Below are 18,505 nucleotides of genomic sequence, written 5' to 3'. Positions count from 1 at the left end.
CCTACTCAGCTGTACACAGACCCTGGGGACACACTACCCAGCTCAAACCCCACCTCTGCCACTTCTGGGCAAGTCCCTCAACCCCTCCGTGCCTCATTTTCCCCCACCTGCACAATGGAGCTGGTGGGTTGGGGCTAGCCTCCTGCCCTGGGTTGTGCAGGGGTGGAACGACTTCACTGACCTGGAGCGCTCACAAGAGAGCCCCTGCCCCAAAGCGTTCGCAGCCTCTGTCTCCTTCTGCCTGATAGAAGAGTTTGGGTGAAGAACCTCACTCCTGGAAACTCTGCTTCCATAAGGAGGGCAGACAAGAAGTAAAGGTGGTCACAGGGTCGGGTCCCTCTGGGGACAACCCAGGCTGAATGTAGAGGCTTAGCCATCTTCCCACTTCGTTTTCATTATTCTCGAAGGAAAATCAGTCTCACTGGTCCCTTACATTGAGTCCCCGCACCCGGAGCCTGGGCACTGAGAGGGCAGGTTAAGGTTAACACGGTCCCTCCCCAGCGCGCTCCCCACCAGAGGAACGCAGGCCTGCGCCACTGCGCCCAGGGCTGGGGCCGCTCCAACTCCTCCACGGCGGGTGTCTTCTCTTCGCGGATTCCGCGGGCCTACCCAGGACTGCGTGATTCCCTTCCCTTGCGCCAGACCAGGGTGTATGTGTGTGCGCGCCGCGCGTGTGAACGTGTGTGTGCGCGCGCGTGTGTGTGAGCGTGTGTGCGCGCGCGCGCCGGGGGGAGGGGTGCCCGCAGGTTCGCTGCTGAAAGATGGTGTCCGTCCTTCCTTCCTTCCTCCCTCCCTCTCTCTCCAGGGCTGCGCGGCCCCCTTGGCCGCTGCACGCGGGCTGGGCCGGGCCGGGCGCCACGCCGGGTCCCAGGGAGGCCGCTGCTCCCTGCGGCACAAGGCTGTGCGCGCTCCCCCTCCCGCGCCCCGGCTCGCCCGGGGGCCCGCGCGCCCTCCCGGTGCAGCATGCGGGCGCTGTGACGTTCTCGGACAAATGCCGTGTAACTGTGTAGGCGAGCGGGAGCTAAAAATAAGAACGGAAAATCTATCATTAAGGTATCATTGCGCCAGAGCAGCTATTTGAAGGCTCCCATGGTCCCTGGCGCCTGCGTTTGAAGTCCGCCTGTCGGCTTTGGGGGGTATTTGCAGAAAACTCCCGGCAGCGGCTCGCCAGCCAGACCGCGGGGCGCAAGCGGTGGCCCCAGCAATTATGGCAACACTCAAAATAAAATAAAATGAAATAGAATAAGCGCTCACCTAGCCCCTCCCCCGTCTCACCCCCTGTGCCATCCCCCAGGTCGCTGGGGAAGCCACCGGGAGTGCGGCCGCACGCTGAAATGAATGTGGCCCGGCCGATTACGCGAAGAACAGGACCGAAAGCTCTTTCGGATCTATTTCGCCAACCCCCCTCCTCCATCCACCGCGGATTAGAAAAATAAAGTCCCGGGAGGGGACCTTTGGCAGAGAAAATGACAACTGGGACTTCACCCGGGGTCTCCAGGGCGCCGCGGTGGGGCGCAGAGACGCCAACACCCGGGATGGCGAGCCTCCGCGCGGCCGTGGGCTTAAACGAACATGGATCTGATTTGGGCTTTACCACCCGAAGGGGAGCAGGGGAGACCGGGGGAGAGGGGCAGGATTTGTGTCCGTGCGTGCGCGCGTGTGTGCGTCCGGGGAGGGGGAGGGGGAGGGGGCGCCGCTCTGCGCCGCGGCGGGCTGCGTGCGTGTCTCTGTCCGCGCTGCTGAAACCGGCTCTTCGAGGGATCGGCGTCACCTGACTCCGCCTGCCCCTCGCCCGCGCGCAGCTCGCGCGTCCCTCAGTTTGCCCGGCGCCGGGGGAGGGTCGGGCGCACCTCCGGGGCCCCGGGGCGCTGAGGAGCGGACAAGAGGCTCGGGCGGGCAATGGTACATCTCGCTTCCAGAAGCCGCGGCTCGGCGCCAGGTCCCGGGGTGTAGATATTTGGGGGGAGGGGAGAGCGACCAGGGTGAGCGAGCGAGCGAGCGAGAGCCAGAGAGAGGCAGCGCGCCGCGCGCACGGACAGGGGGCTGCCGGGTGCCGCGCGGGGAAGATGTAAGCGCGTGGGGTCTAGCTGGTCTCCGAGCACCATGCAGAAGGGGATCCGGCTGAACGATGGCCACGTCGCGTCCCTGGGACTGCTGGCGCGCAAGGACGGCACGCGCAAAGGCTACCTGAGCAAGCGGAGTTCGGACAACACAAAATGGCAAACCAAGTGGTTCGCGCTGCTGCAGAACCTGCTCTTCTACTTCGAGAGCGACTCGAGCTCGCGGCCCTCGGGGCTCTACCTGCTGGAGGGCTGCGTCTGCGACCGCGCGCCCTCCCCCAAGCCTGCGCTCTCGGCCAAGGAGCCGCTGGAGAAACAGGTGAGGCCAGCGCCGCGTCTGACCTCCCAGCGCCCCGGCCGCGGCCCTCGGCACCCGGGCCTTCCGCCGGCCGCTGGGGCCCGAACTTTGGTCCCCCCACTCTCGGGCCCCTCGGCGCGAGAGCAGGCTTGGCTCAGGCGGTGGGCAGAGGGGGCAGGGACTGCGGGCTGCGGCTGCCCTTCACCCGGCGAGCTCCGTGGGAGGCGGGGACGCAGGGGTCCAGACGCGGAGGTGCCGAGAGCAACCGGGTGCGGGAGGAGATGGGGGTCCAGAGGACCAGACAGAGACTGGGAGTGCGGACCCACAGCCAGCCAAAACTGGTGCTCCCCCCCACACCCACCCCCGACCCCCTCGGCCTCAGAGAGCCCCCCGGCCCGGGCAGGGCGCCACAGAGGCGTCCGAGCGCCGGCCCCCTGCCCCGCCGCCGCCGCCACCGGGAGTGAAGGAGAGGCTGCTCGCTCTGCCAAGTTGGGGGACGCGAGGCCGCGGGGGTCGGCTGGGTGCCATGGAGCGGCGATGGTCTCCCAGCGGGCCCGAGGCCCGGGCACCAGACCGAGGCGTTCCAGGGACCCCTCTGGCGCGCGGAGGCCAGGGCCGGGCTGCTGCGGAGGCCGCGGGACAGGCGGGCGCTGCTTTCCTCCCCCTCCCCCTGCGCCTCCGCCACCGCCGCAGTCGCGGCCAACTGCGTGCGCTGCCCTCGCGTTTCTGGAGCTGCGGGGCTCAGGGCCGGGGGCCAGGGCGGGGTGGGGGTGCGCCTCTGGCGTGGAGGGAGGGAGGAGCGACTGAGAGAGGGAGAGCGATGTTTAGGATTGGTGCGCTCTCCGAAGGCATCTGGTCAGTCTCCATGCCTCTGGGAGAGGAAGGTCAAAGATAGTGGACCCTAAAATGTCATGGCTGGAAGGGACCTGAGATCCGTGGTGGGGGAGGGGACAACCAGCTGGTTATTGCCTGGAGGAGGACGCTGAGGCCCACAGAGAGATTTCACTTGCCCGGTGTCATACCCAGCGACCAAGGCTTCGGGTTTCCGGAAAGACAGCTGAGGTCTCAGCCACTGCTGCGTGCAGACTGGCGGTGTTGGACTTGGCTGGACAGGAAGCCTTGCTTGACGTTGGCCACCTCCTTGTCAAGACGGGTCTGAGCCCAGCCCAGCAGTAGCTCTGCCTTCCCCACCCTTGTCTGGTGAAGGTTGGGGGATGAGTTCTGGGGGCTGGAATACTTGGGGGTGGGTCTCCGGGGAGGGCAGGACACAGGGCAGGGAGAGGCCCCCAGCCAGCAAAGCAGAGCAAAGAGCTGCAGCTCCTCTGGCTCAGTGGGGCCTCGAGGACCGGCCTGAGAGAGCCAGACCCCGGCTGGGCCAGAAACGCTGCTCTCAGCCTTGATAACCTGCCCTCACCAGCCTTCCAGAACCTCGCCAACCCTTGCCAGCCCAAGTCCACCTTTACCCTGCAGTGGCCCGAGCCCCAGCCCCCGCTGGAGCCCACCTCCATCCCTCAGTCCCCAACTCCAGAGCCCAGAGCTGAGCGCCAGGGGAAGGCAGGGAGACAGGGATGGAGGAAGCTGAGTTGCCGTGGGGCTCAGAGTGTCTGTCCTCAGCCCCTCGGAAGCCAGAGCCAGGCCTGAGACTGAATCTCAGTAATGTAACCTCCTGGCTCTTTCTGTGAGCTCAGTGAACACCCTCAACTTCTCTGAGCCTCTGTGTTGTAATCCGCAGAATGGGGATGCTAACGCCCACCTTCCTGAGATTTCCAGAGCACAGTTAGATAATGTGTATGAAAGTATGCTCACAACACATTCGAGCTGGATCTAGAGAAGCCGTAGCTGATCTGAAGTGCCCACCTGGGCATGGGCTAGAGGCCAAACAGAAAATGTTACAGCTGAAAGGAACCTCGGGGAGGCCCTACAGCCCGTCCCTCCCATTTCACAGACAGACAGACGGAAGACCAGAGAGGGGAAGGATGTTGCCCAGCAGCAGAGTAAGTCAGCGGCAGAGCCAGACCCAGAGTTCATCCAGTGTCTAAGAATTCCTGAAAAGGAGATCCTACATTAATTTCAGATCAGTCTTGGCTCAGGTATCAAACCGCGCTAGATTTTGGAAGGGCCAGGAGTGCAGACCCAAGTGATGCCGTGCACACGTGCTCACAGCTGTCTCCCCAGAACACCGCCAGTTCGGGATGCCCAGATGAGTTCACGAGAGCAGGAGAACAGGATAGGGGTGAGAGGAGCGGGTGATGGTCAGATGCTGCCCAGCTCAGGTGCCGATTTCATTAAAGGCGTCCGCTTTGCCTCATGACTGACATAGACGTTCCTTCCATTCGACTCCAGAGCAAGGGTTTGGCTAACGTGGAAAGGTACATCCTGCTTCCTCGGCCTTGGCGTGTCTACGAGAATTTGTGATGTTTCCGTTCTACATCTTGGAGTAGAACTGATCGTCCCATATCTCTCGTGGGGTTGGGTGCCCCCGGCAGCCACGCGGCCCCAGCACGAGAGCCATCCTGTCGCTGGGTCTGCGCTGCATCTGGCCCACAGGAAGCCTCGACTCCAGACCTGCTGCGCGTGGCGGGGGGTGCCCTCGTTAGGAGGCCCTGGAGGCTGGCAGGTTGACTGGACTGGCCCCGATCTGGTGAAGACCTGCTTTGCGCAGGACGTCGTGTTGTCCAGGTCCAAGGGGGCAGCTTCCACCTGGAAAGGCCAGGCCCAGGGAAACCCCTCCAACTGCAGGAACCGGGCAGGGACTGAGCACATAGTAGGTGTGCAGAGAGTGCTTGTTGAGCTGAACTGGGTGCATCGTATGTTTATTGCACACTTGACGTGCTGAGGGCTGACAGGGCACCAGCCCCAGACCCTGAGCCCCAGGCACGTCCTCATGTGCGCCCTGACGCCCTCCCATCTGCGGGCTTCTGTATGGGTCTGATGGCGCCTGGTGCAGGCCCCCTCCTGGAGCCCCGAGCTGGGATCCTACCCCTCGCGAAGGCAGACCGGCCCAGCCCCACTCCCATGCGCTGTGGATGTTACAGGGCACCCGGGGGCTGCTCACTCTGAGCTGCCTTCCTCCCCTCCCAGCCCTGCAGCTCACACACGGAAGGCCCAGGTGCCTCGGACTTAGGGTTTGGGCTCAGCTTCCCTACAGGGGGACCCTGGGTATGCCTGGCCCTGCTCTGGCATGGAGTGCCACCCTCGTTCTGAGCCCCCTAAACTAAGGCCTGCAGCCGCAGCTTCTCAGTGGAGAACCTGACCGGACCAGCCCCGGCACCCTCCTCACCCCAGCCCCCCAGAAGGGGTCAAGTTGTGGACCCCAGGCTCTCCCTGGTTCACTGGGGACGGAATCCCTTCCATGAAACCTCAGCACTGACATGGGCAGAGGCCCCAGAAGCTGGGGGCCCGTGGTGCCGATTGTCCCCCCAGTGGGGGCCGTTCCCTGGAGATCAGAGGAAGCCCACTCCTGGTCCTCGTTCACAGGACATCTTCTTGGCTGGCCTGGTGCGTTCAGGTCAGCAGGGCCCGAAGACTCTGCGTGTGCCCCGCTTACAGAGCAGGAAACCGTCTCGGGTGCCGCTCCGCCAGGTGGTGGCTAGAATGAGACTCCTTCTCCGGCTCTCTCCCTCTGCAGCTACCCTGTCTTCATCACAAAGCACGCCCTCCCGTTGCTCTAGCACATTCCACCCCTCGGCCAATCAGAAAAACACAAACCTGAACGTAGGGGGGTAAGGTTGTGCTAAAGCAACACCCCTCAGACTGGGAGCTCAAGGCCCTGGACTGCGGATGCTTGTGCCCCCCAGAGAGGTCCCGCCTTCTAGACGCAGCCCTTGCAGCTCTGAGGCCCCGGGATTAACCGTTCCATCCCCCAAACGTTTCTAGAGCTGAAATGAGGTTGAAGAGGCTCAGTAATTATACTTTAATTGGGACAAGGAAATTCCAGGTCACCGCCCGTCTGCTTGGTGACGGTGCCGTGAGGGTGGTTCCAGACTGACAGATGCAAGGCCACATTGAGCTCTCACTGCCTTTATTTGTGCAGTAAACGTCGGGCTCTAGGGCCAGACCCCTGCTAGGTCCTGTGGCTACGGAGAAAAAGAAAGCGATGTCTTCGGAGAGCTCCCAGGGGTTGGGCGTGGAGCCCTCCGCAGGTGCGCCCAGTAGCTGTGGAATTCTCCCTCCCCGCCCCCGCCTGGGCTCCCCAGCTCAAGGCGCCCCGCATGGCTCGCAGAACACCCTCACAGTGTCCCACCTCCCGCACCCCAGTCCCCCACTGCACAGCCCCCGCCAGAGGCACCTTCCCCGGGCAGGCGCACATCCGATCACCGCACCAAGCCTCTGAAAACACCTGTGGCTCCCATTGCCTTCAGGGAAAAATGCGACCTGTCCTGGAGGACCCACGGGACCCAGCGTCTTCCCTTCCGCGAGCCCTGCCCCACCTTCCCCATCCTGCTGCTTCTCGCCCTACACAGGCTTCTTCTTTCCTACCTCAGGGCCTTAGCACTGCTCCCTCCACCTGGAAGGACCTCCCACCCCATGCATGTCAGTGACCGTTCCTCCCCAGCCCCGAGGTCCTAGCCTCAGCCTCCCTCCCTCGGAGCCCGGGCGTTTCCTTCACCCACACTGTGGTCAGTCTGTGATGACCACGAATTTCCAGGCGCAGGAGAAAGGGGGCCAGGTGAGGTGGAGACTGATGGGGTGGTTGTAGCCCACAGTTGATGAGAGCTGTAGAGCCCTGACTGGGTGAAGGAATGGGGTCTTCACAACAGAGACACTCAGGTATCACCGGCAGGACCCACACCCGGCCGGACAGGATGGAACCTGACGTCACTAGACCAATGAATCCTGAAGAACAAAAAAATGCAGTTTGCTGAGCACCTACTATGTGCTGAGCACCTACTATGTGCCGGGCACCTACTATGTGAGCACTTCCCTTAGTCCTCCCAGCAGCCCTGGGAGCTTGTCACTGCTCACCCGTTTTCGAGACAGCAGTGAGGCTCAGAGCCGTCAGGTAATTGTTCAAAGTTACAGAGCGTGTGAGCAGCAAAGCGGGCAGGTGACTCCAGAGCCTGAGCCCCTCCTCCACCAACCGCGGGGGGCGGTTCGCGTTTACCATCCCCCGCCAAGAAAAACAGAGAAGTAACAGCAACTGAAAATCTGTCTCTGTCCCTCCGGTGACTTGTGTGAAGGAGCTTTTGTTTCTGCTTGGGTGGGAGCCTTGCAACTCCGATCCCATGAGCGTCGAGGGAAAACCTACCAAGACAGGCATCCACACCCCACCGTCTGGTTTCCCCAGAATCCGTGGGAGCCTGGAGCCGGCGCCCGTGTGCACGCAGCCAAGAACAGGACTCACCAACGCAGGAGCGTTGGTGACGCGTGGACCTGAGGGGGCCCGGAGCGCTGCCAATGCCCAGACGCCTTCCTGACGGCACCTGTCGTGCCCTTGGACCCCCCCCACTGCCCACCCCCTCCCAGAGAGGAGCTCAAATCCCTTCAGATGCGAAGCCCACTCACTGCGGAGTGAGTTACCCGCCTCTAGCAGCGAGGGTTTCAGGCCACGCAGACGGGCTTTGGACCCTGCCCCCCTCTTAGCTTGGGAAGATGGTAAGTTCCCTGAGCCTCAGTTGGCCCATCTGGGAGGTGGACAGCATAACAGAGCCTCTCCCGCATCCCTGCTCTGAGTGTTGCGAAGCCCTAGCCCCGCACAGTGGGTATCGTCGATAAACGGAGGCTGTCATGGCTCCAGCTTTCACCTTTGTGACCAGACTCCTGCTCAGCGGAGCAGTGGCCCGGGTCGCAGGGGTCTCTGGCAGGTTTGAAGCTAGTCAACACCAGGCGCTGATCCTGGACGTGAGAACGGGGTGGTAACTCTTCCGTCCAAGCAAGCATGCCCCTGGAGGCCCCAGCGGCCACACCAGCAGCCAGGCCTGTCCGTTCCGCCTCCTAAATCTCTCCGGCCCACCCACTTGCATCCCTCTCCCCCTGCAGCCGCAGTCCCGGTGGCGGCACCTCTCACCTGGACTTGGAGCTGTGGCGTCCTCGAGGTGCACTCGTCAGGACTGGCTGCGCTGAGCTGCAGTAACAGCCAGGATCTGCATTAACGCAGCGAGCGTGCGTTTCTTGTTCGGATTGACATCCTGTGCGGTGGGCGTGGTGACCCCTGGGGAGCCAGGCTGATGGAGATTCGTCCTGACATCTGCCTCCACAGTCACCCCAGCCCAAGGGACGGAGTGTAGCAGAGCTCCCCGCGGGCTCTGAAGCTCCCCCCAGAAGGGACTCACTCTGGCCACGGTTCAGTGGACAGGGCAAGTCGCATGGCTTCCGTCCAGAGGCAGCAGGCGAGCACCGGCCCTCCCGTGCCCGACTGCAGAGCCCGGGGGCCCCCACTGTCTCCCTGCATCCGCTGTGTCCACAGCGAGATCTGGGTCTCCAGAAGGCAGCCCTGTCCGCGATGCCCAGCTGACCACACACAGAGCAGCGGGGGACGGAGGCCGGGCTCCGGCGTGGTGGTCGTAACTGCAGAGGCAGAACCCATGCGGAGCTGCATGCGCTCACTCCGGGAGGGGCAGGTCCAAGCCAGGCCTCCCCGCTTCCTTGCGCTCCGTGACTCTGTCATCCCTGGCCAGGCGTCGGCACGAGCACGTGGGCCACCGGGTTTCCCCCAAAGTGACGAGGAGGAGAATCCCAGCGAGGAGAGAGCCCGGCGGGGAAACAGACCGTGAGAGCACAGGGCGGTCAGCGCGGCTGCCGAGGAAAGCCCAAGGTCTGAGCTCCACTGAGAAGGGACACGCAGGACAGAATATGGGGACTGCAGGGGCCCCGAGGCCAAGCTGCTCACCAGGTTCGTGACGGAAGCTGAAGGGCACCCCGGGCCAGACTGGCGCTCGATCCCGCATTCAGCGAACATCCTGAGCGGTGGGGCCGGATCGAGAGACGTTCATGCGGGAACAGCCACGCGCAACGACCTCTGTGGCCGTGGCTCCGTGGGCTGGAGTAGCTACTTGAAACAGAGACCCTTCAGCGGCAGGCGTGGAGGCTGCCCTGACATGGGCCATGGGCCCCGGGCTGAGCACTGCCTGGGTCACGGATTAGTCCCAGAGGAGGGCCTGGCCCTGCAGCCACTCACCCCCGTTCCAGGGGGGCAGGCAGCGAGTACAGATGAGCGAGTGGTAAGGTGTCCCCAGCAGCAGGCCTCGGTCCCGGCGGGGTGGCGGGCCACAGTGACCCATGGCTCAGGCCCCCCAGGAGGCGACAGCTGGACAGGGGCCTGCGACAGGCACTCGGCTTGGGAACAAAGCAGAGCCCGGTGCAGGAACCAGGCCCTGGGGAGATTCCAGCTTGAGAAGCCAGAGGCAGAGCCTGGGTGGAATGAGGCCCCTCAGAGCAGGGGAGGACCGTGAAGTGGGGTCCAGACCCCGTGTGGGGCCGTATCCTACGAGGTGGGGCCTTCGGGGTGCGCAGCTGGGCCAGGCCTAGGATTGGTGTGGGAGCAACACGGGGGCCGGTGGACGCCGGTACTTCCGCAGAGCTGGCCCTCCTCGTGAAGCGCCATTCTGCACCAGACACCAGGGCTGGAGGAGTGTCTGTGTGTGAGGAGCATGCCCCGTGCTGCGGGGGCATTGAGAGAGGTCAGAGGATGAGACAGGTGGGATGGGACCTCTCCCTGCAGGGACCGAGGGACAGGGTGGCTTCCCTGGGGAGCCTGACTGTGGGAGGTGTAAAGGGGACCTGCGTGTCCAGGAGGACCTGAGGGGGAGCTTGGATGACGGCCCTTAGTGGGGGGAGGGTGGTGAGAGGTGGAATGCAGGCCAAGTTGTGTCCACGCACACATGAGCACACACGTACATGCACATGCACACGCACATGCACACAGACACATGCTCAGCTGAAGCCCCAGCAGGTTCTCCAGCACGGTCCCCTCTGGACTGGGACACCAGGCAGCCTCGGGCAGAGAGGGCTGGCCGAGGCCCAGGGCCCCGAAGGAGGACCAGAAGGGAGGACCCGCTGGGGGCCGAGGGCTCCAGAGAAGACCAAGAAGGGTACCTCTGCCGCTCAGCTAGAGGAGGCAGGGAGCAGAGGCCCACACGGTGGGTCTGGTTCTGGCCGAGCCGGATGAATCGGAGCGGGGGAGACCAGGATGGGCTGGAGGGGGCAGCTTAGTGGTCCAGGTGGGAGGACATGAAGCCTTGAAGCAGGGCATGGCACGGGGCTGGGGGCGCACGGATTCCGACGTCCAGAGCAGGAGGCTGGCCGGCCCGTCGAATATGGGGAACGAGAGGGGGATGGGAGCTGGAGCCGTGCCCGGATGCGGCCACTGCTGGTGCATAGTAACCCCCGACCTTAGCGCAGCCACGGCCCCTCGGGTCACGAGCCCCCAGGCCTCATGAGTGCGCTCGTGCACCTGGGTTTTGGGGGCAGGGTGTGCATTGTTTACTTTGAGGCAGCAGTGGTGGGCTCTCTCCCAGTTGTGGAGGCCAGGAGTCAGGAGTCCTGGGGAGGGACTTCTGGCCTCTTGCAGCTTCTGATGGTTTCTGGCGGTCCCTGGCGGCCCGTGACCTCCGCCCACCTCTTCTCTTGGCTTTGTCCCTGTGTGTCTGCTCCCCGTTGTCCCTCTTTTCATCAGGGCCTCTCCTTCCTAACCCAGCACAGCTCATCTTAACTCGAGCACGTCTGCCAAACCCCTATTTTCAAATAAGGTCATAGTCACAGCTTCTGGTGGATTTGGGGGCCGCCCTCTGCACATGTGTGTGAATGTACATGCATGTGTGTTTCCTGGTAATTTGCCACCAGTGGGTTGATTAGTCCCATCACTTGGACTTGCAAAGGATTCAATTTGTTCAAAATCCATTATTGAGGGGCGCCTGGGTGGCTCAGTTGGTTAAGCGACTACCTTCGGCTCAGGTCATGATCCTGGAGTCCCGGGATCGAGTCCCGCATCGGGCTCCCTGCTCGGCAGGGAGCCTGCTTCTGCCTCTGGCCCTGCCCCCTCTCATGTGCTCTCTCTCTCTCATTCTCTCTGTCTCAAATAAATAAATAAAATCTTTAAAAAAAAAAAAAAACCATTATTGAGCACTTTTATGAGCCATGAGCTCTCACATTATCTGTTTTAAAAAACCCTGTGAGGTGGACAATACCGTCCCCACTTTGTGGAAGAGAGAACAGATCCACAGGAGAGATGTCTTGAAGACCCCGAGGCCAAATAATAAGTAATGAATTTGAACCGAGGTCAGGTGACTCCAAACCAAGGGTCCCAAGGTGGACTCCCCAGAACACTGGTTTTATGGAATGCGGATCGATCTTCCAGAGACTGAAAACAAAAGGATTCCGTGGCAGAGAAGGTCCCAGGAAAATTCCTTCATGCAGGAATGCACAGAGCCTTGACGATGAGAGTGAGCAGGCCTCCGGGTCTCCCTGAAGAGTCCCAGACATCGATCATGAGAAGCCAGGGCCCCCCCACTTCCAGCCAGCCCCACTGCCCAAAACTGAGAAGCAAAGTCAGTGTCACCTGCTTCGTGGCTTTCCTGTCATCACTTAATAAGCCAGGCTCCTGTACCGTGGTGACGAATGTGTCCAGTTGCCCATCCAGCAGATGAAGGCTGCTCCGTGCCCGGGCCAGGGCACAGTGCCAAGCTCCAGGGGTATTTCTTGGTCAGAAATCATTCAGTGGAAAGGAGGGAGCTCATTCAGAGCAGCTGAAGCCAAAGGGAGGACTCCCCTGGAATAGTGGCAGCGGTAATGAAGGAATGATGCGGAGAACGTGGGCCCGGCCTCCACGGCTTGGACCAGGAAGCCCCTCTCTGCCGGCCCCCCAGGTTAGATGGTCCCCCATCCCCGCCTCTCTCTAGGACTCTTCTGCTTCCTTCTCTGTCTTTTTTCTTGCTCCTGGCCTTCATCACACACAGCTCATCAGTCCCGCCTGTCCATGTCACTGCTCCAAACACCTGGGGACCCGGGGAGTGACCCGGGGGCGCATGCCCCCACTACTCCGGGGCTGGTCTCCAGGAGAAGTGCTTCTGCTGTGCGCACCGCTCCCCTCAGGGGGCCCCAGCACTAGATGAGCATCAGAACCCACTGGGGGGCTCTTAAAAATTCCGGGGTCCAAAACCCATGCCCCTGCCCTGTCCCTCCGCCCCCGCGTTCTGCTCTCACGGGTCCGAGGAGGGGCCCGAGCGCCTGCAGCCCAGCCTCCGCGCTCCTGGGAAAGACCATTAAAAAGCCATCACAGCGCAGGCTGATCGTGGCTTTGCTGGGGGGAGGAAGGGGCCGTGCGAAACCGTGGCTGCGTGCCTGGCGGGGCAGAGGGAGGGGGAAAGCGGTAAGCTAAGCTCTGGCTAGAGGGGCGCCCGGTCTTCCTGGAGGCCCTCCGTGTTTGTCGCTGAGCCGTGAGGGGACCAGTGTCTGGTTACGTGGGGGCTGGAGACGCACGGGTTGGAGTCATGAATGAGAAATCATTCAGAGAGTGAAAGGGGGAGGAATGTTATTTTCCATGATGGATACACTTGTGTGGGTCTTGCTCAAGGTGGGCGTTAGGGTCACTGCCATGGCCCGGTGAGAGACAGCAGGCTGCCCAGTGTCCCTGAGCTCTGTGAGCAGCCCCAGCCCCAGCCCTTCGTCTGCAGCGTGACCCGCCTTCCCGGCTTGCTCAGGACTCTCTTGGTCTTAGCCCTGGAAGTCTGTGCCTGCAGAAGCCCCTGGGTCGTGGGCAGAGTGGGACGTCCGGTCCCCCGGTGTGGGGTGTCTGCGGGGGCACCGCACCCCTGCCGGTCAGGTGAGAAAGGCAGTAGGCAAGGGGGCAGGCTAAGCAGGCGGGGGGCTTCGAGCCACCTCCCCAAATTCCAGAGGCTCGAGTCTGTCGAGCTGCCCTCAATGCTGGAAGGTTGTGATCCAGGTGCTGAGGACTTTGGAAACTGAGGTGCGTGGGCAGGAGGGGACATCGATCCAGCCCCCGATGGCCATCAGGCGGCCGGAGCCAGTTAGCAGCCAGGTCAGCCAGGAGCAGGGGAGGGCATCTTGGGGGCAGGCTTGAGCTGGAACCCAGGCTGTCAGCCCCGGTGAGACCACAGATGTGTCTCTAGAATACTCCTCCAGCCAAGGTAAGGAAGGACCCCCGCGTGCTTCTGGTCTTGGCACAAGCCCAGGTGTGGTATACGGTTCTGCCTGTGGGCTTGGCACTCACAGGTCTCGGTTCTGGACCCGTCCCCCGTAACCTGCTGAGGTCCAGGTGAAGGTCTAGACCCGTGAGCGGTTATCGGCCTCGACTGGGAGACGCGCAGGCCGTACCCAGACTAATCACATCAGGATGCAGGGTACAGCCGTGGGGGAGACCCACGGGGCGAGGGATGCAGCAACCAGCGGGACCTGCCAAGCCCTGGGAGAAAGCCGGATCTGTGGGAGGCCTGGCCCGGACGCCGAGCGTGCTCCCGGGTCCGTCGTGGGACTCCTGAGGGAGGCCTGACTTCGGATGGAGGGACGCGCTGGTCTGTGCTGGATATCCGCGGAGGCCCCGGGGCGAGTTCCGGGCCCTTGGCTCGGCTCCGGAGAGGCTCCAGGGGTCGTTCAGCGAGCCTTGCCCCTGCAGCGCAGTCGGGTGGGGTCCACGGTGCGTCCTGCAGGTGCCGCACTCCTGGGTCGTTCCGGCAGCTCTCAGGAGGCCTGTCAGGACTCCGGACGGAAACGGACTCCCAGAGGAGGCCCCAGATTTGTTTCTGAGTTTATCCTGCATCCTTGATGTATCCTGTGGTGTGAGCCCCCATCCCACCCAGGACCCCGGGGGGCGGCGGGTGTGGCTCGGTGTCGCCTCGGAGAGTTCTGGGGAGTCCCCACGGCGGGTTCCGGAACAGAGTTGCTGTTCTGCCGAGGGAGCCATCCCGCGTGACCACATGGTCATGTCCTCGTGGCAGGTGCGACTCAGGCCGCATCCTGTGGCCATGCTGAGGCCCACGCGTTGTTCCGGTCCTGCGGACCCCGAGAAGCTTCGAGCGAGCCCTGCTTGGTCAGGCATCATTCCGGGCGCGCCCGAGATGTGGTCCTGCTGTTGTCACATGACCCCAGGACATCCGCTGTCCAGTCTGCAGCTCTGCTGGGGCCCGTCGCTTGCCTCTGCCCAGCCTGGTCACTCTGAGGAGGCCCCGGGGTGGCTCAGCTTCCAGGGAGAAGCTCTGATCTGTCCGAGCTCTGATCCAGCTCCACCTGAGGCTGTGGGACCATCCCGAGAACTCTGGTGGTACCCAGAGTCACTGTTCCTCCCTAGAAAAGACTGATACTGAGAGTATGTCCAGAACCCCAGAAACACTCCAGCTCCCGTCTAGACCACCAGCCACGGGCGGTTCCCAGGCAGGTGCTGGGGATGGGACATTCTGGTGGTCGGTGGCTGTCAGAGGGCTCCACTGAGCTGGGCTGGGCCCACCAACGCACTGGAGCCTGGGACCTGGAACCAAAGCAAGCCAGGGGCCCCTCCTCCCTCCCTCAGCCCGAGCCCTAATCGCAGACCATCATCCTGCTCCAGGATCCGGAAATCCTGTCCCGCACATGCCCGAACCGGCCAGACGGGAGCTGAGGGAGGAGAGAGTGCATGTCAGGTGCAGAGCACATGTGTCCAGACTTCTGGGGCAGGAGGAGAGAGACGGGGAGCTCCTGACCCGGATGTCACCAGCCTGAGCCGGAGGAGCAGACCAAGAAGGGGAGACCTGTGGGGCCGCCCCTGGAACCTGTGCCGTGACCCCAGCCAGTGGACTCAGCCACCCTGCAGAAGGAAGCCAAGCGGCGTGGGAGAGGGGCCTGGGGAGGGGTGGAGACCAGAGAGGCAGGGCCAGACCCAGGGAGGAAGCGGCAGAGAGGTGCACAGATGGGCCAGCAGGTACAGGCAGAGAAAGGGGCAGACCAGGAGCGCAGAACCGCAGAGAGAAGGGGAGGTGATGTCTTCCCGGCCCCAAGGACGAGGAGGTGGTTCCCCCTGGAACACGCCGGCCGGAGACAGCCCTGCTCCCTGCCTCAGAGGAACCAGGCAGGCATGGGGCCCTGGGGCCATTGCTGAGCAGAGCCCCTGCCTCAAGCATCTGCGGACCAGCGCCCCTCTGCCTGCATCCCTCCCGTGTGCATACAGTGCATGTGTGTGCGGGTGTGTATGTGTGTCCACAGCCTGGCCTGGGGGAGCAATCAGCAGAGGATGGGAGGAGAGTCCTGAGCATCCCTTGGGGAGGGTCCACCCTGATCCTTGATGTGCCCCACCAGTCACCCACCACATGGGCAGTTCTGACCCTCAGTACCTCTGACGTTGCCCCGAACTTCTGAAATGGATCAGAGCCCGGACAGTAATCCCATTTTCACTGCAAGCCCACAGAGCACCCACCAGCCGGGAAGGCACTTCTGTTTTGAATTAGGCTCAGTTTTATGCCGATATCATACTGTTTTGATTACTATAGCTTTCTTTGTAGTATAGTTTGAAACCAGGGAGCTGGATACCTCCAGCTTTGTTCTTCTTTCTCAAGATTGTTTTGGCTATTTGTGATCTTTTGGGGTTCCATGCAAATTTTAGGATTGTTTCCTTTCTGTGAAAAATGCCCTTGAGATTTTTGAGATGAATTGCATTGAATAGATTGCTTTGGGTAGTACGGTCATTTTAACCATATTAAATCTTCCTATCCATGACCATGGAATTTTTCCATTTCTTTGTTTCCTCTTCAATTTCTTTCATCAGTGTTTTATAGTTTTTCACCTCTTGAGTTGTTATTCCTAGGTATTTTAATCTTTTGGATGCCGTTGTAAATGGGATTGAGTCCTTGATTTCTCGTTCTGCTTTTTCATTATTGGGGATGGCATTGTTTCCGTTCTACATCTTAGAGTAGAACTGATCATCCCATATCTCTCGTGGGGTTGGGTGCCCCCGGCAGCCACGCGGCCCCAGCACGAGAGCCATCCTGTCGCTGGGTCTGCGCTGCATCTGGCCCACAGGAAGCCTCGACTCCAGACCTGCTGCGCGTGGCGGGGGGTGCCCTCGTTAGGAGGCCCTGGAGGCTGGCAGGTTGACTGGACTGGCCCCGATCTGGTGAAGACCTGCTTTGCGCAGGACGTCGTGTTGTCCAGGTCCAAGGGGGCAGCTTCCACCTGGAAAGGCCAGGCCCAGGGAAACCCCTCCAACTGCAGGAACCGGGCAGGGACTGAGCACATAGTAGGTGTGCAGAGAGTGCTTGTTGAGCTGAACTGGGTGCATCGTATGTTCAAAATCATTGATTTTGTATCCTGCAACTTAACTGAATTCCTGTGTCCGTTCTAGCCGTTTCTTGGCGGAGTCTTTTGGGCTTTCTATATATAGTAGCATTTCATTTGCAACTGGTAAAGGTTTTACTTCTTACTGATTTGGATGCCTTTTATTCCTTTTTCTTGTCAGGTTGCCGTGGCGAGGACTTTTAGTACTGTGTTCAATAAAGGTGGTGGGAGTGGACATCCTTGTCTTGTTCCTGACCTTAGGGGAAGGCTCTGTTTTTCACCATTATGTATGATGTTGGCTGTGGGTCTTTCGTATATGGCCTTTATTATGTGGAGGTGTGTTCCCTCTAACCCTCCTTTGTTAAGAGTTTTATCATAAACGGATGTTGAATTTTGTCAGGTGCTTTGCTGCAGCTATTGAGATGATCGTATGATTTTTATCCTTCGTTTTATTAATGTGGTGTGTCCCATTGATTGATTTGTGGATGTTTAACCATCCTTGCATCCCTGGAATAAATCCCACCCGATCATGGTATATGATCCTTTTAATGTGTTGATTCAGTCGCTAATATTTTGTTGAGGATTTTTGTATGTATGTTCATCAGGGATATTGGCCTATAATTTTCTCTTTTTGTGTGTGGTGTCCTTGTTTGTTTTTGGCATCAGGGTAATGCTGGCCTGGGAAAATGAGTTTGGAAACGTTCATACCTCTTCGATTTTTTGGTAAGAGTTTGAGGATAGGTATTAAATCTTCTTGGAATGTTTGGTAGCATTCACCAGTGAAGCTGCCTGGTCCTGGACATTGGTGTGTTGGGAGGTTTTCGATTACTGATTCAATCTTCTTTCTATCACTGGCCCATTCAGATTTTCTATTTTTTCATGATTCAGTCTTGGAAGACTGTATGTTTCTAGGAATTTATCCAGTTTTTCTAAGTTTCTTGGTGTATAATTATTCATAGTAGTCTCTTATGATCCCTTTTTGTTGGTGTATAATTGTTCATAGTAGTCTCTTATGATCCCTTGTATTTCTTTGGTATCAGTCGTAACTTTTCTTCCTGATTTTATTTGAGCCTTCTCTCTTTTTTCTTAGTCTAGTTAATGGTTTATCAATTTTATTTATCTTTTCAAAGAACCATTTTCATTGATTTTTTTATGTTGTCTTTTTAGTCTCAATTTCATTTATTTCTGCTCTGATCTTTATTATTTCCTTCTTTCTACTGATGTGGGGCTTTGTTCCTTTTTCTAGTTTCTTTAGGTGTAAAGTTTCATTGTTTACTTGAGATTTGTCTTGTTTCTTGTCTCACTATGAACCTCCCTCCTGGAACTGCTTTTGCTGCATCCTATAGATTTTGATATGTTGTATTTTCGTTTTCATTCATTTCAAGGTTGTTGTTTTTTCTTCTTTGATTTCCTCATTGATCCATTGGTTGTTCAGTAGTATTTAATCTCTACATATTTGTAATCTTTTTCCAGTTTTATTTTTTTTGCAGTTGATTCCCAGTTGCATTCCATTATGGTCTGGAAAGATGCTCAGTATGATTTCAGTCTTCTTAAATTCACTGAGACTTGTTTGGTGGCCTAACATATGTTCTCTCCTGGAGAGTGTTCCATGTGCACTTGACAAGAATGTGTTTTCTGCTGGTTTGTGGTGGAATGTTCTGTGTAGAGCTGTCAAGTCCGTTTGGTCTAATGTGTTATTCAAAGCCACTGTTTCCTTATTGATTTTCTGTCTGGATGATTTGTCCACTGATGTTGCTGAGGTGTTAATGTCCCCTGAGTTGCTGTAGATTTCTCTTTTTAGGTCTTTAGTATTTGCTTTATATGTTTAGGTGCACTTATGTTGGGCACATAAATATTTACAAACGTTGTATCTTCTTGCTGGATTAACCCCTTTATGATCGGTAATGCCCATCTGTGTCTGTTATTGCAGACTTTATTTTGAAGACTCTTT

The 18,505-nt window shown here is 59.4% G+C and overlaps 1 protein-coding gene across 2 annotated transcripts in view; it reads left to right on the top strand.

Moving 5' to 3' along the window:
• Nucleotides 1-2,103: 2,103 nt before the first annotated feature.
• The window catches only part of RASGRF1 (Ras protein specific guanine nucleotide releasing factor 1), a 98,518-nt gene continuing 82,116 nt past the window's right edge, over nt 2,104-18,505 (top strand). For both annotated transcript variants that reach the window (XM_064569767.1, XM_064569768.1), the window contains exon 1: nt 2,104-2,379. In XM_064569767.1, coding sequence (XP_064425837.1) covers nt 2,104-2,379 — 276 coding nt within the window. The remainder of the gene's footprint in view (nt 2,380-18,505) is intronic.

This window comes from Mirounga angustirostris, unplaced genomic scaffold (assembly GCF_029215605.1).
Source record: "Mirounga angustirostris isolate CCGP_5_RB_7025 unplaced genomic scaffold, mMirAng1.0.hap1 SCAF_9, whole genome shotgun sequence".
In the NCBI taxonomy this organism is placed as follows: Eukaryota; Metazoa; Chordata; class Mammalia; order Carnivora; family Phocidae; genus Mirounga; species Mirounga angustirostris.
The sequence above is the reverse complement of the archived record's forward strand: the minus strand, read 5'-3'. Positions and strand labels throughout refer to the sequence as shown.